General features: G+C 33.7%; 1 protein-coding gene across 3 annotated transcripts in view; it reads left to right on the top strand.

Moving 5' to 3' along the window:
• LOC139528531 (perlucin-like protein) overlaps positions 1–13,885 on the top strand; it is a 19,143-nt gene extending 5,258 nt beyond the window's left edge. For all 3 annotated transcript variants that reach the window (XM_071324555.1, XM_071324556.1, XM_071324558.1), the window contains exons 3-5: positions 4,046–4,128; positions 6,052–6,144; positions 13,558–13,885. In XM_071324555.1, coding sequence (XP_071180656.1) covers positions 4,046–4,128; positions 6,052–6,144; positions 13,558–13,794 — 413 coding nt within the window. In that variant the 3' untranslated portion in view covers positions 13,795–13,885. The remainder of the gene's footprint in view (positions 1–4,045; positions 4,129–6,051; positions 6,145–13,557) is intronic.

Raw genomic sequence — 13,885 nt, 5'->3', positions numbered from 1 at the left:
AGTTTCAAAAACACTTAAAAACATTGTTAGTGACATGAAATAATGAAGACGAAGGCAAATCGATTCTTAAAACAAAATATTGTCCTCATTCCTTTGGGAAAATCTCGTATGAATTGTCTCGTCTGATTGCTTGTTTAATCTTTTTATTTCGTAAATGGTCTGTAAGTTATTGTTATTCAAAATAAATTACTTTTGTTTATCTCGTGTTTCGTTTAAATAGATGAAATTTTAAGTATTAAGATTTAATCTTTGGAACGATTATGATTTTAATACTAGAAGCAATAGCACGGTGGGTATGGTTGTCCTGCGAGAGAACGTACTGTGCTGGTGATTTGGTCCTGACGGGTGCTGGTTGGTCCTTATTCTGTGCTGGTGGGTTTGTTTACATTGTATCAGAACGGCAATAAAACGACTGTTTTGTTGCTTAATTTTTCGCTGATGTGTCATAAGTACCATGCAAAGTATATTACAACAATATTATATTGCAAAAGTCGTGCAAGTTCGTTAAACGGAATTGTCCTGACGCTGTGCTGGTGATAAGAAAAACGGTCCTGGTTCTGTGCTTCTATGTCCTGGTTCTGTGCTTTTATATTTTAGTTAAAACTGGCATATATTCAAGATCATTGATGCTGTACTGTTATTGACTAATTAGCTGTTGTCGGCTTTCTTGAAATTGACATTGTTGTGAATCTGTTTACTGTTATTCTGAGAGAAAAAATACCCCTATTTTTTCTAAAAAAAAAATTAAAATTAACTGTAATCTTATTTATTTGCATGTGAATGGAACCCTTCTTGCCCCCATTTAAGATAAGAAAATATGTTTACGATTTTCGGGATTACGATCATTTTGCAAGATCACCAAAATACGTTGTAGTTTATACAATACTTATATAAAGTAGATGATGTGGTATGTTTGTTGTCAATGGACAAATTTCCATAAGAAACCAAAGGAAGTATGTATTATTAACCATACGTCATCGTACGACCTTTAACAATAACCCATAAAATAAAAATGTAAAAGGTTTTACATAAAAATGGAGAGCAAAAATATAGAACAAAGGACTTTCTGAGCGTTTAAATCATGTCTTTAGCAGCTTAAAACACATTTGTTTGTCAACAATTGAGTGCTGACTATAAGAATGACAATAGTATTGCGGGTTTGTTTCTTTGGTGGTTTTTTTTTGGGGGGGGGGTGGGGGTGGGGAGGGATGGAGATAAGTTAGAACGAGGTTACAGTGAAAGCTTGGAATAGTTTCCCGTAAGATTTAAAAGTTGTATTGTAAAAGAAAAATGTATCTTATAGCTGTTAAGAATCACTTGCTATTAGATTTTTCCAACATATTTTTTTTTGTCTAAACGGTTTGTTTTAGATTTACGAGTTTGACTGTCCCTTTGGTATCTTTGGTCCCTCTTTTATCAGGTATATTTTTTTTCGAAAGTTCGATAGAACACTAAAAAAAATCACTATTTTATGAAAGGGCAGGCTAGAATATGTCAGAAAATGAAGACGAGATAACCTAGAGAACACTAACAAAATTACGATTTCTTAGTTTTTTTCATTTCAAAATAAATATTTTTGATAAAGAATTACAGGGGAGGAAGTGAACAATGTGTCCTTCTTTTCTATATTTAAATATTTTTCATGAATAAAAATAAAATGTGCCTTGATTATAATTGAAAATGAGTAAATGGAAAAAATACCCAACTAAAATACACTTTTATTTTAATATTGGAAATATCACTAAGCTTTTAAGTTTTGTGTGTCAAACACACCATCTCTGTAGTAATGACTCCTTACTAAGATATTTCACTTCATTCATTTTTTTTACTGCATTTTTTTATATTGTGAATTCATAGAATTAATATATTATAATGTAGCCTTAATTTATATTTAAAAAAAACTGAATCTAAAGCCAGATATATCAAACATTTTTGTTTCCATCTATCCGTTTTCAGGACTTTAACAATCAACAATAACACGCCTAGAAAATGCGTACTCGGCTGTCTGTAATCGACCATTTTTAGACACCACAGGCTCCTAAAAAAACAAGCCGGGGTGGGGGTTCAAAGATGCAAATTAAGTACTTATATCAATATTTTGTCTTTTCGTGTACGGTTTTTGACCCCTCCTGTGGCCTGTCAATTCCGAAATGTGCAAACTGCAATTATAGTATCAAAACAGCACAGACAATGAATAATAGAGATATAAGTTTGTACATATATCAAGGGGAAACCGTTACTTCTTGCAAAGCATTATTATTTATTGTATTTAGTAGATAAAGAGAATTTAGTGAAAATAAAATCACTATTTTTGTAGAGAATTCACAGACCTTTGTACAGAGATTTTTGTTATGTTTAGCATGGGATCAACACAATGGTTCATTACCGAGTAAAAAAAAATCAAAATGTCTATCTACCTTGCACATTTTAGAAAATTCAGATCAGATAACGAAACTGGTCCACAAACATTTATAAGCAATTTAAGATTGTGACCCTCACAGTTTCCATTCACCACAAATATTCTCGTTACAACGAATCATTTTAAATACAAAAATACGTGTTGCAGCCTTTTGTTTATCTATTAATATATGTATACGGATAAAGTTATGAAAGGCAGGAGGGTCATCAGGGTGAGGAGTCCATGTCATCTGAAATAAATGCTAAGCATAGATCTAGAAAGCGTTAGATAATCATGACATTAATAAAAGTCTCTTCTTTTCTACTTTTTTTCGAACAAATCGACACATAAAATGAATTATATAGTATTGTGGAATTTTTAACTTATTTTAGATACTATATATTGTTATCTGATATTGGACGAAAGATGTTGCCCTTTTATGTTATTATGTAATACAAGTTCAGATCATTTGAAAACACATGTTAAAAGCCAAATGGATGCACAAGAGCTAAAATAGGAGTTATAGATCCTGTTGGCAACAATTATCTGGCTAACTGTATTGATTTTGTAACATTTATTTCAAATATGACCAACTTCTTATCCAAAATCACCAGCACCGTATCAGGACCCACCAGCACAATGACAGGACCCACCAGCACAGTATCAGGACATGAATAAATTGAGAAAATGCTAAATTTTAATAAATTGCAATGTTTTTTCACAAAATTGTTTTGTCGTGTGGATTGCGGTATAGAAAGCGGACTCAATGAGCATTTTTGTTTTATTTTTTCAGTTCGAGATTTTCTGAAAATGAGCATTTTTGTGTTACGCTTACTGAAACAGTTTAGAGGGTCAATTTTTTAATGGTTTATATATGGACCCATAAGAAACAAATTGAAAAATCTCAACTGTTTTCTTCCATTTTTTATGAGTGAAAACGTCAAAAATCATCATTTTCGTCTTTGTTTACATTTTTTCATTGATCACCAGCACCCGTCAGGACCGAATCACCAGCACAGTACGTTCTCTCGCAGGACAACCATACCCACCGTGAATAGCTTTTCTAAAAAGTTGGCCGTCTTCAGCATAGCAGATGTCTGATGATATCAAAATCTACTCATGATTTTCGCATTGTAGTTTCGTCCATTTAGAATTTTCCTATGCTATAAATTGTAGTAGGGTGGCAAAACGTAGACAAGAGGAAAGTCCAATACATTTTTGAAGGCTAAAATATCTTTTGCAGTGATGCGTAAACAGGATATTTCTCATACCTGAATTCTTTACCTTTCGCTCATTTCGGTAAAGATGTATCATTGTTCTTAGATTACAGTGGATTTTTTTAATGAAAAATACTTAAAAATGACACAAGGACATTCAAATTTAAATATAAGTCGAAAATAAACTGACAACGACATGGCATGGCAGGGCAAAATACACAAACAGATAAAAGACAAGCAACAGTATAAAACACAAAATAGAAAAACTAAAGACTGAACAACACGAACCCCATCAAAAAACTTATAATTAACTGAACATGCCCATTTTGACGAATTGACGATGTATGAGGTCCTGTGTATCCTTACCATTGTAAACGGGGACAAGAATGTTTAAATTATAATGCCATAAACCTTAGTTATATCATTTTAGGCTGTGGAGTAAATGATTGGAAACGTTTTCGTCACAGCTGTTACTACATTTCGGATGAGGTGAAGAATATTGACGATGCCATGGTATGTCTCGTACGCTTGTAGCTTTTCCGAGTTTTACGATCATGTTTCAAATAAATGTACAGTCGTGCCAGATTTTGAAATAAAATTAAAACAATCAAATGCTTGAAAACAAGGTCTTCACTCAAGGAAAACCTCAAACTTTCCTCAAATATTGATGCAGTTAAAAGATAAACAGATAAATTATGCTCAGGGGGTTGTATTTTTGACATATTCAGTCTGCTAAATCTACAGGCCCGGAGCTCAATTTTTAATTTTTTTTAGTTAGATTTTGTTGGCCCGTAGATATGAATTTTTCAGGCCCGAGAGCAATTTTACAAGCCTGGGCTGCCATTCAGCGTGAAGACTGTATATTAGTCGATAGAGAGTAAAATTTCCTGTTCAGGACGTTTTTTTTAAAGCAATCTCATTCCGAAAATACCCTACTGAACTTGATCTATGAAAGTACCGCGAATGTTAAAAATATTTTTAAGTTTCTTATTCTTTATATATATCAAGACATTAGTTGAACAAAGCACACAGATGATCTCAAAGCGTCTGCTTGAAATGAAAGGTAAAACAGGCATATATAAAGGTAAAATCCCTTTAAATGGATAATGGACACATCGTCATGCATATACCGCGACGAAGGCGGAATACGATAAAATCTCACCTGAAAAAATAAAATACACGAAAATCTACCGTGGTGCGATGGATACAGGTACCGATATCATTGAGACTAAACGTATACATGTGCCTCACATTACTGTTTTGAGACTAAACGTATACATGTGCCTCACATTACTGTTTTGAGACTAAACGTATACATGTGTCTCACATTACTGTTTTGAGACTAAACGTACATGTGCCTCACATAACTGTTTTGAGACTAGTAAACGTGCATGTGTCTCACGTTACTGTTTTGAGACTAAACGTACATGTGTTTCACATTACAGTTTTGAGACTAAACGTACATGTGTCTCACATTACTGTTTTGAGACTAAACGTACATGTGTCTTACATTACTGTTTTGAGACTAAACGTACATGTGTCTCACATTACTGTTTTGAGGCTAAACGAACATGTGCCTCACATTACTGTTTTAAGACTAAACGTACATGTGTCTCACATTACTGTTTTGAGACTGAACTTACATGTGCCTCACATAACTGTTTTGAGACTAGTAAACGTACATGTGCCTCACATTACTGTTTTGAGACTAAATGTACATGTGTCTCACATTACTGTTTTGAGACTGAACTTACATGTGCCTCACATAACTGTTTTGAGACTAGTAAACGTACATGTGTCTCACATTACTGTTTTGAGACTAAACGTACATGTGTCTTACATTACTGTTTTGAGACTAAACGTACATGTGTCTCACATTACTGTTTTGAGGCTAAACGAACATGTGCCTCACATTACTGTTTTAAGACTAAACGTACATGTGTCTCACATTACTGTTTTGAGACTGAACTTACATGTGCCTCACATAACTGTTTTGAGACTAGTAAACGTACATGTGCCTCACATTACTGTTTTGAGACTAAATGTACATGTGTCTCACATTACTGTTTTGAGACTGAACTTACATGTGCCTCACATAACTGTTTTGAGACTAGTAAACGTACATGTGCCTCACATTACTGTTTTGAGACTAAATGTACATGTGTCTCACATTACTGTTTTGAGACTAAACGTATACATGTGCCTCACGTTACTGTTTTGAGACCAAACGTCATATGCCTCACATTACTGTTTTGAGACTAAATTATTATAATAACATGTACAACAAATTGCTGTTTTTTAGACCAAACTATTTTTCCTTAAATGTTTCTGTAAAAACTTCTTAGTTTTAGTGCATGTAATTAGTTGAGATTGTTCAGACATAACTATAATTATATGCCACTTTATTTCAAATAACAAGGGTTTCCATGTTTTCAGGCGGAGTGTCAGGAGCAAGGAGGAGCTTTAGTATCAATTGAATCACCGATCGAAAATTACTGGATTGCTGAAAAACTTAACAGACTTCCAAAAGTAAGTAGGTCTCAAATAATAATGCAATTCTTTATCTTACAACTTTTATTCATTGGCTAAAATTGACCGTCAAGTCCACAATTAACATGTCGTAAATAAAGAGTGCACTATTCTCTAAAACTGTCGATCCTGACGGTTCAGACCACCAAAAACCAGGTAGGTCCACCAATTTCGAGTGAAATGGTGGTCCTGTCGGTGTCTGACTAAAACTTTGTGATGGTTTTATTCTTGTTTAGGCTTTCTGCTGTTTATTATTATAACTCCAAATTACAATGATTATCTATATTTAATATGGAACCATATAATAATGGTGCAAATTTGCCTTATCTAATTTAAACCTATGGAAATATTCGATAGCAAAAGTTGTACTGCAAATGCACCAGGCTAAAACACATTTCGAGATATCTTGGATTGAGCTGCCTTATTCAATCTCAAGAATCAGCAAATGTTGTATTAATACTAATAGAATCTTAATTGAAAATAAAACAGCACCTATCTTATACGCGATTTTTATGAAATGATACAAAATTTGAATCGTATACATACAAGTAATGGAATATCATTCAGTTTTCAAGATTTCATTTCTATGATGCCACGACGTTCATGCACCAAGAGCATTGATTTTGTCTATTAACATCAGTAGCTAGATATCAAAGAAAATAGCAAACAGTTTTTTAAATAAATAGCAGCTAAAAAATAGAAAAGGCTATAGAAGCACGTGTCACTAATCTAGGTCTATGTGCATCTTAAACAATGGGAACTCTCCAACATTATAGACTTGAATAGTTGATGAAATCCCTAAACACAAGAGAGGATAAAAAAGTCGTCCTTTAAGGGCAATCTTTACTTTAAAACGACTACTTATTTTTACCGAAATTTGACTCGTTTGTAGATCTTGTGTTGCTGATTATTTATGTTTTAAAAGTTTCTAGCTATCGCTTAGATTTTTCAAGATAATTGGCCAAAACACGGTTACACCAAGGATTGGTAAAATCATTAAAAGCGAAAACTTGAGAATGATTGAATTTTCATAGAAGACTTAAGGCAAGCGGCATGATATTTAAAGCAGTGTGGACAAATTCATTTTGAAAACCCTTCACTAGGACATGACTACGACTTACTTGGTTAAGGCACTGTGCAAATCGTATATCCATATAGGCTTCTAATAATACCAAACAGTGTACTTCAGTATAATAATCGGGTGAGATTAGTTTTGTATTATGAGTAAGTGATTTTGCCAACTTTAACATAAAAATAAAGTATCAAACTTTTTATTCTAGTCTTTTCCCGTGTATAAGAACATAGCCATCCATTAAAAAAATCTTAATTAAAAAAAAAGACATGCATTTTCCCTATTTATCTAAGTGAATTTGTCGACAAAGTTGACGTTTTCTTATCTCAGAATTACAAAAAAATGATGACCCACTATTTTTTCTTTCATATTCCGTTGTAACCCGATTGAAAGTACCAGTATGCTAAATTATTAAAAAATGGGAGATATTCCATTCCGTATTGTGTTAGTATCTTAATACCAAACAGAGTACTTCAGTATTGTATCGGGTAAGAAAGTCCTTGTATAGTGAGTGATTTTGTCAATTTTTATATAAAAATAAAGTGTATTCAAGTTTCTATTCTAATTCCCGGGTTTCTTTATCGGTTTGTTGTCCATACACCGTTGTCCCATTAGGGTTCTTGTTACGTTTTCTTTTCATTAATCTTGATTCAAAGTTAGTAAGAAAAAATCAAAGAAAAAACCATGAAAAGCATTTCCTCAAAAGTTTATTACTTCACAGCCTATCTATAGAACCGAGGCCAATACCCAGACTATACTGAATCGTATGAACGTCATACGCATGAGCATGACCTTATCAATTATATCAAAAACATATTAGTCTCATCATGTCACGGTACTGCTAATTATTTCAATTCTTTAGAGGGAGGATTGCCGGGATCCCGCTAACATGTTTATCCCCGCCACATTCTGTATGTATGTGCCTGAACCAAGTCATGAGCCTGTAATTCATTGGTTGTCGTTTGTTAATGTATTCCATATTTGTTTTTTCGTTCATTTTTATGTACATAAATTAGATTTCTCGTTTGAAATGTTTTAAATTTGTCATTTCGGGGTCTTTTATAGCTGACTATGCGATATGGGCTTTGCACATTATTGAAGGCCGTACAGAAACCTATCGTTTTTTTTAATGTCTGTGTCATTTGGTCTCTTGTGGAGAGTTGTCTCATTGGCAATCCTACCACATCTCCTTTTTTTATATTTATGCTTTAAAATCTTTTATTTTAAATTTATTCCTCTGTTTTTCTTTCATGTAACATATTGTGTTATACTTTCTAAAACATGCCTACATGTATGTAGATAGAATAACCAAAAAAGAACAGATGTTAATTCTTTCTGTTTCCGTTTTCCGTTTCCGTTTCGTTTTCCGTTTCCGCCGTTTAGCAACACCCACAGAGAATGTTGTTGTTAACCTGACAGTGAATTCTTGTTCATATTGTTTTACATTCTATATTGTTGTATAAGAATGTTGGTTAAGCAATGTTGACATTATTTTAAGGGGTTTTCAGACAATTTTAAAAAGCATCATTGAAAATTGTCAAAAGAGACCGAAGCAACTTTTTTTATCTGCAAAAAAGAAGAAAAAAGAGGGAAAAAGATATCCGCCAGTGTTGGGGGAAACAAAAAATCATTTTTGCATGGCCTTAAGAATATACAAAAATCGTTGGTCTCTTTCGGTATACCCTTATGTTATAGTTATTGACCAAGCAAGTCGGTATATGCCATTTAATCTGCACAGCACGTGATGACCCAATAACCCGAACGACGTAGGAGTTCGGGTTATTGGGTCATCTCGTGCTGTGCAGATTAAATTACATATACCGATTTGATTGGCCAATAACTGTTTTAACACATGACGCAATCAATTTACGTGAACGTTTTAGAAATGTGGACGTTATTCCGCAATCCCCGGATCCTATGAAAGTTTCTTGTAGGGTAAAGAAAGGGGGAAATACGACTTTGGTAAGTTTTAATTTAATTTTTTTTTTATATTTAGACTCATTCTAAAATTGCGAGGGGTTATTGAATTTAAATTACATTAATTGCTTTTGCATTTCTTTCCCTCATTGATATGCTTAGAGAAAAAAAGAACCGAGGAAGATGTAATATTACCTAAATTTAAAATGTTAAATAAACAGAAAATACATTTCTCTTTTAAAACCTTTTACTTCCCGCAACCCTCCCCCCCCCCCCCCCCCCCCCCCTCCAATTTCCTTTTTATCTACTGTTTTCTTTTTAAGACACGTCCATCTAAATGAAGTCTGATTGATCTCCAGCTAATCCCCGTTTTGAAACTAACTTAAATATGATCCTCATTAAATTCGATCCAAAAATAGTCCCTTTATAGGAATAGATATTCAAAAAGTCGTTATAAATTGCATTGAGTCTGAAACTAATCCAAATCAGATTTCTTTTATTCGGATATTCTTAGATACATTTCTTTTTTGGCAGAAATTACCAAAAAAAACTATCTTTCTAACTTTAAAACTCTTTAACACATGGCAAGAGTAAAATCTCTTTGTTCTTACTGTGTTATAATCTAGATAATGCACAGCAAAGGTGTGCATTAACTACCTCAGATATACTGCACAGTTCAAATCTATTTTTACCTTAAGGGGCGGTTCCTGGATTTTGAGAGGGGCGTTATTCTATCAAATTAAAAAAAAATATCACCGAGTGTAGCGAGACTAAAGACAATATTGACGATTTTAAGCTAAAACACGATACTTTGTCCAATCTAAGGGTTAAAGACCTGTTCGCCCCCACCTCCGAATCCGCCATCTGCCTTGAAATTACGACAAAGTTGAACTTAATTCGTACAAACATCGTAGTTTCAAAACAGGAAAAAGAAAGGTTTCTCATTCCTTTAATTTTTTTTTTATCTAAGCTGGGACATAAACCATTTTATTATATTTTGTGTACAACGTAAATCTAAATTAAAGAGTTTTAAAGTTAGAAAGATAGTTTTTTTTGGTAATTTCTGCCAAAAAAGAAATGTATCTAAGAATATCCGAATAAAAGAAATCTGATTTGGATTAGTTTCAGACTCAATGCAATTTATAACGACTTTTTGAATATCTATTCCTATAAAGGGACTATTTTTGGATCGAATTTAATGAGGATCATATTTAAGTTAGTTTCAAAACGGGGATTAGCTGGAGATCAATCAGACTTCATTTAGATGGACGTGTCTTAAAAGAAAACAGTAGATAAAAAGGAAATTGGAGGGGGGGGGGGGGGGGGGGGGGGGAGGGTTGCGGGAAGTAAAAGGTTTTAAAAGAGAAATGTATTTTCTGTTTATTTAACATTTTAAATTTAGGTAATATTACATCTTCCTCGGTTCTTTTTTTCTCTAAGCATATCAATGAGGGAAAGAAATGCAAAAGCAATTAATGTAATTTAAATTCAATAACCCCTCGCAATTTTAGAATGAGTCTAAATATAAAAAAAAAATTAAATTAAAACTTACCAAAGTCGTATTTCCCCCTTTCTTTACCCTACAAGAAACTTTCATAGGATCCGGGGATTGCGGAATAACGTCCACATTTCTAAAACGTTCACGTAAATTGATTGCGTCATGTGTTAAAACAGTTATTGGCCAATCAAATCGGTATATGTAATTTAATCTGCACAGCACGAGATGACCCAATAACCCGAACTCCTACGTCGTTCGGGTTATTGGGTCATCACGTGCTGTGCAGATTAAATGGCATATACCGACTTGCTTGGTCAATAACTATAACTTAATTTAGATTTACGTTGTACACAAAATATAATAAAATAGTTTATGTCCCAGCTTAGATAAAAAAAAAATTAAAGGAATGAGAAACCTTTCTTTTTCCTGTTTTGAAACTACGATGTTTGTACGAATTAAGTTCAACTTTGTCGTAATTTCAAGGCAGATGGCGGATTCGGAGGTGGGGGCGAACAGGTCTTTAACCCTTAGATTGGACAAAGTATCGTGTTTTAGCTTAAAATCGTCAATATTGTCTTTAGTCTCGCTACACTCGGTGATATTTTTTTTTAATTTGATAGAATAACGCCCCTCTCAAAATCCAGGAACCGCCCCTTAAGGTAAAAATAGATTTGAACTGTGCAGTATATCTGAGGTAGTTAATGCACACCTTTGCTGTGCATTATCTAGATTATAACACAGTAAGAACAAAGAGATTTTACTCTTGCCATGTGTTAAGGAACTAAATTGTTTGCCTCAAACTTGCAGCAGACTTGATGCAAGCTTGCGGCAAACAAAAAGTTTGCAGGAACACAGAAAATAGTGTTTGCAGATGTTTGACTCTAGCTGCAAACTTCCGGCAAACATTGCAGCTTTTCGCTGCAAGCTTGTGTCAAGTTTACAGAAACATCAATGTTTGCCGTAAGATTGCCAGAAAGTTTAAGATAATAAAGAATGTTTGCCGCAAGATTGCATTAAACTTTGACCATTATATATGTTTACAAGAACATTGCAAGAATTACACAATATTGACTGGGCATGCCTAGTTGGCACTTCCTTGAAGCTAACAATTTGAAATTGTGGCTAGGTCATGTTGGTTGTGTTTGGAAAATGCATTTCATATATAAGAGATCAAGAAGGCATTTTGGTTCAATAATAAAGGATATTCAGTATGAAATTTTGTAAGTACAAATAATTCATACATAGAACTGCATGTTTTAATATATTAATTAATGTCATCATCATACATAATTAAGTATGCAACTATACATACATGTATGGGTGTTTGAAAAACTTTAGCTATTATATAAGTTTGAATTTTGTAACTGATGTACTGTACCATGTTTATTAAAATTAAGTTCAGTTCTGTAATGCAATTGTAACCTAGTTTAATATACTCAATACACATTTGAGATTTATCCTTTTTCATTTCGTAATACAGGTATATGATTTCATTTGAGAACGACACCTGCCCCCTTTTTCAAAACTCAAATGCATGTATGTATTTCCTTAATTTAAAATCTCATAAGTTTGCAAAAATCTTTTCAATGACTGTTTGTATACAGGCAGGAATTGAATTTTTAAAACTGTTGCTGTGTAATTTGAAAGAGATAAATTGAATGTGTCTACACACATGACATTTGTATATGTGTAATTCCTGCAAGTTTGCAACAAACAATTGCCGCAAGCTAATTGCCGCAAGCTTGCGGCAAATCTAATTTGCATAATTATGTTTGCAGCAAGCTTGCCGCAACCTTCATTTGCATGGTAAAATGCATATGGTTGTGGCAAGTTTGCAGCAAATGTTTGCTGCAAGATTGCGGCAATGTTTGCTGCAAACTTGCGGCAAGTGTTTGCCGTAGGCCTTATTTTTCTGTAAGGGTAGATATTTACGGGTTTTGGTAAAATTGGTCAGTATATATATGGTGGCTTATTTCTGACATCGACATAATTTTGGTCGACAGATTTATCTCGATAAGACATGATATTATCTTGACAAGCCGTGATACATGCTGCAGAATGCCGACATATTTTTCTCATTACCGTGACTTTTTCTTTGACCCTGCCTGCTCCTGTCATTCACATAAGGTCTTGTCTACAAAGAGTTATCGCGATCTGCCATGTTCATTATCATGACAAGTCTACATATCACACGCTCAAATTTAGAACCTTTAAAAATAGATCATATTCGGAACTCGCTTCGACACGTGCACAGTCTGCAGACAATCAACCAGTCTGTTCTGGACAAGGAGTTCTGAAAATATAATCTAAATATAACTGTCCCACATTTAAGAAAATGACATCATAGAGATAAATGTTAGGGACTTATCATGATATGTGTCGACTTGTCATGATAATGAACATGGCAGATCGCGATAACTCTATGTTGACAAGACCTGGTGTGAATGGCAGGAGCAGGCAGGGTCGAAGAAAAAGTCACGGTAATGAGAAAAATATGTCGGCATTCTGCAGCATGTATCACGGAATATCGCGATAATTTATCATGACAGGACGCAATAAAAATAACGCGAAAGTCGACATAACGAGATAATATCATGGCTTGTCAAGATAATATCATGCCTATCGAAATAAATCTATGTGTCAATGTCAGAAATAAGCCACCATATATATAGGGATAGTTAACTGTGTTAAAAATACGGATGCAGTTTTCTGTTGAGCAGTACACATTTAAAAGAGGATTCGAAATCATGAATTTGTTTAATAGAATTATTGTTTTAACATGTTAAAGCCAGAGTGGAGCGATTTGCTTTTTATGTCAAAATAATATCAAACATCTTTACAATTCTAACCCTACAGGTCCTTCTTTCTCTGTGGCTTTATCTCCTTTTTGTTTAAATTTCACTAATAATAAATGACTATATTTCAGGTAGATAACCGCTTCTTCTGGACTAGTGGATTTACAGCCGCTGATAAAATTAAAGATAACACTTATTTCTGGGTATGGGGAGATTATAAAGAAGTTGGTTACACAAATTGGGCACCAGGCGAGCCGAACGACAAAGGATATGTTTGTTTAGCCGTCAACAGATGGAACGGAAAGTGGAGTGATGAAAAGTGCCAAGAAAAATTCAATGTCGTCTGCGAGAAGAAGTTGGATCAATGATGTGTTCTCAACTAATATACAAACTCACATATAATTAACTACATATGTTTTGCTTATACTATTTTAATCTAAATAATCAGGATCAAACAAA

Source organism: Mytilus edulis, chromosome 6 (genome assembly GCF_963676685.1).
Source record: "Mytilus edulis chromosome 6, xbMytEdul2.2, whole genome shotgun sequence".
Taxonomy (NCBI): domain Eukaryota; kingdom Metazoa; phylum Mollusca; class Bivalvia; order Mytilida; family Mytilidae; genus Mytilus; species Mytilus edulis.
This window is presented reverse-complemented; position numbering and strand designations above follow the sequence as displayed.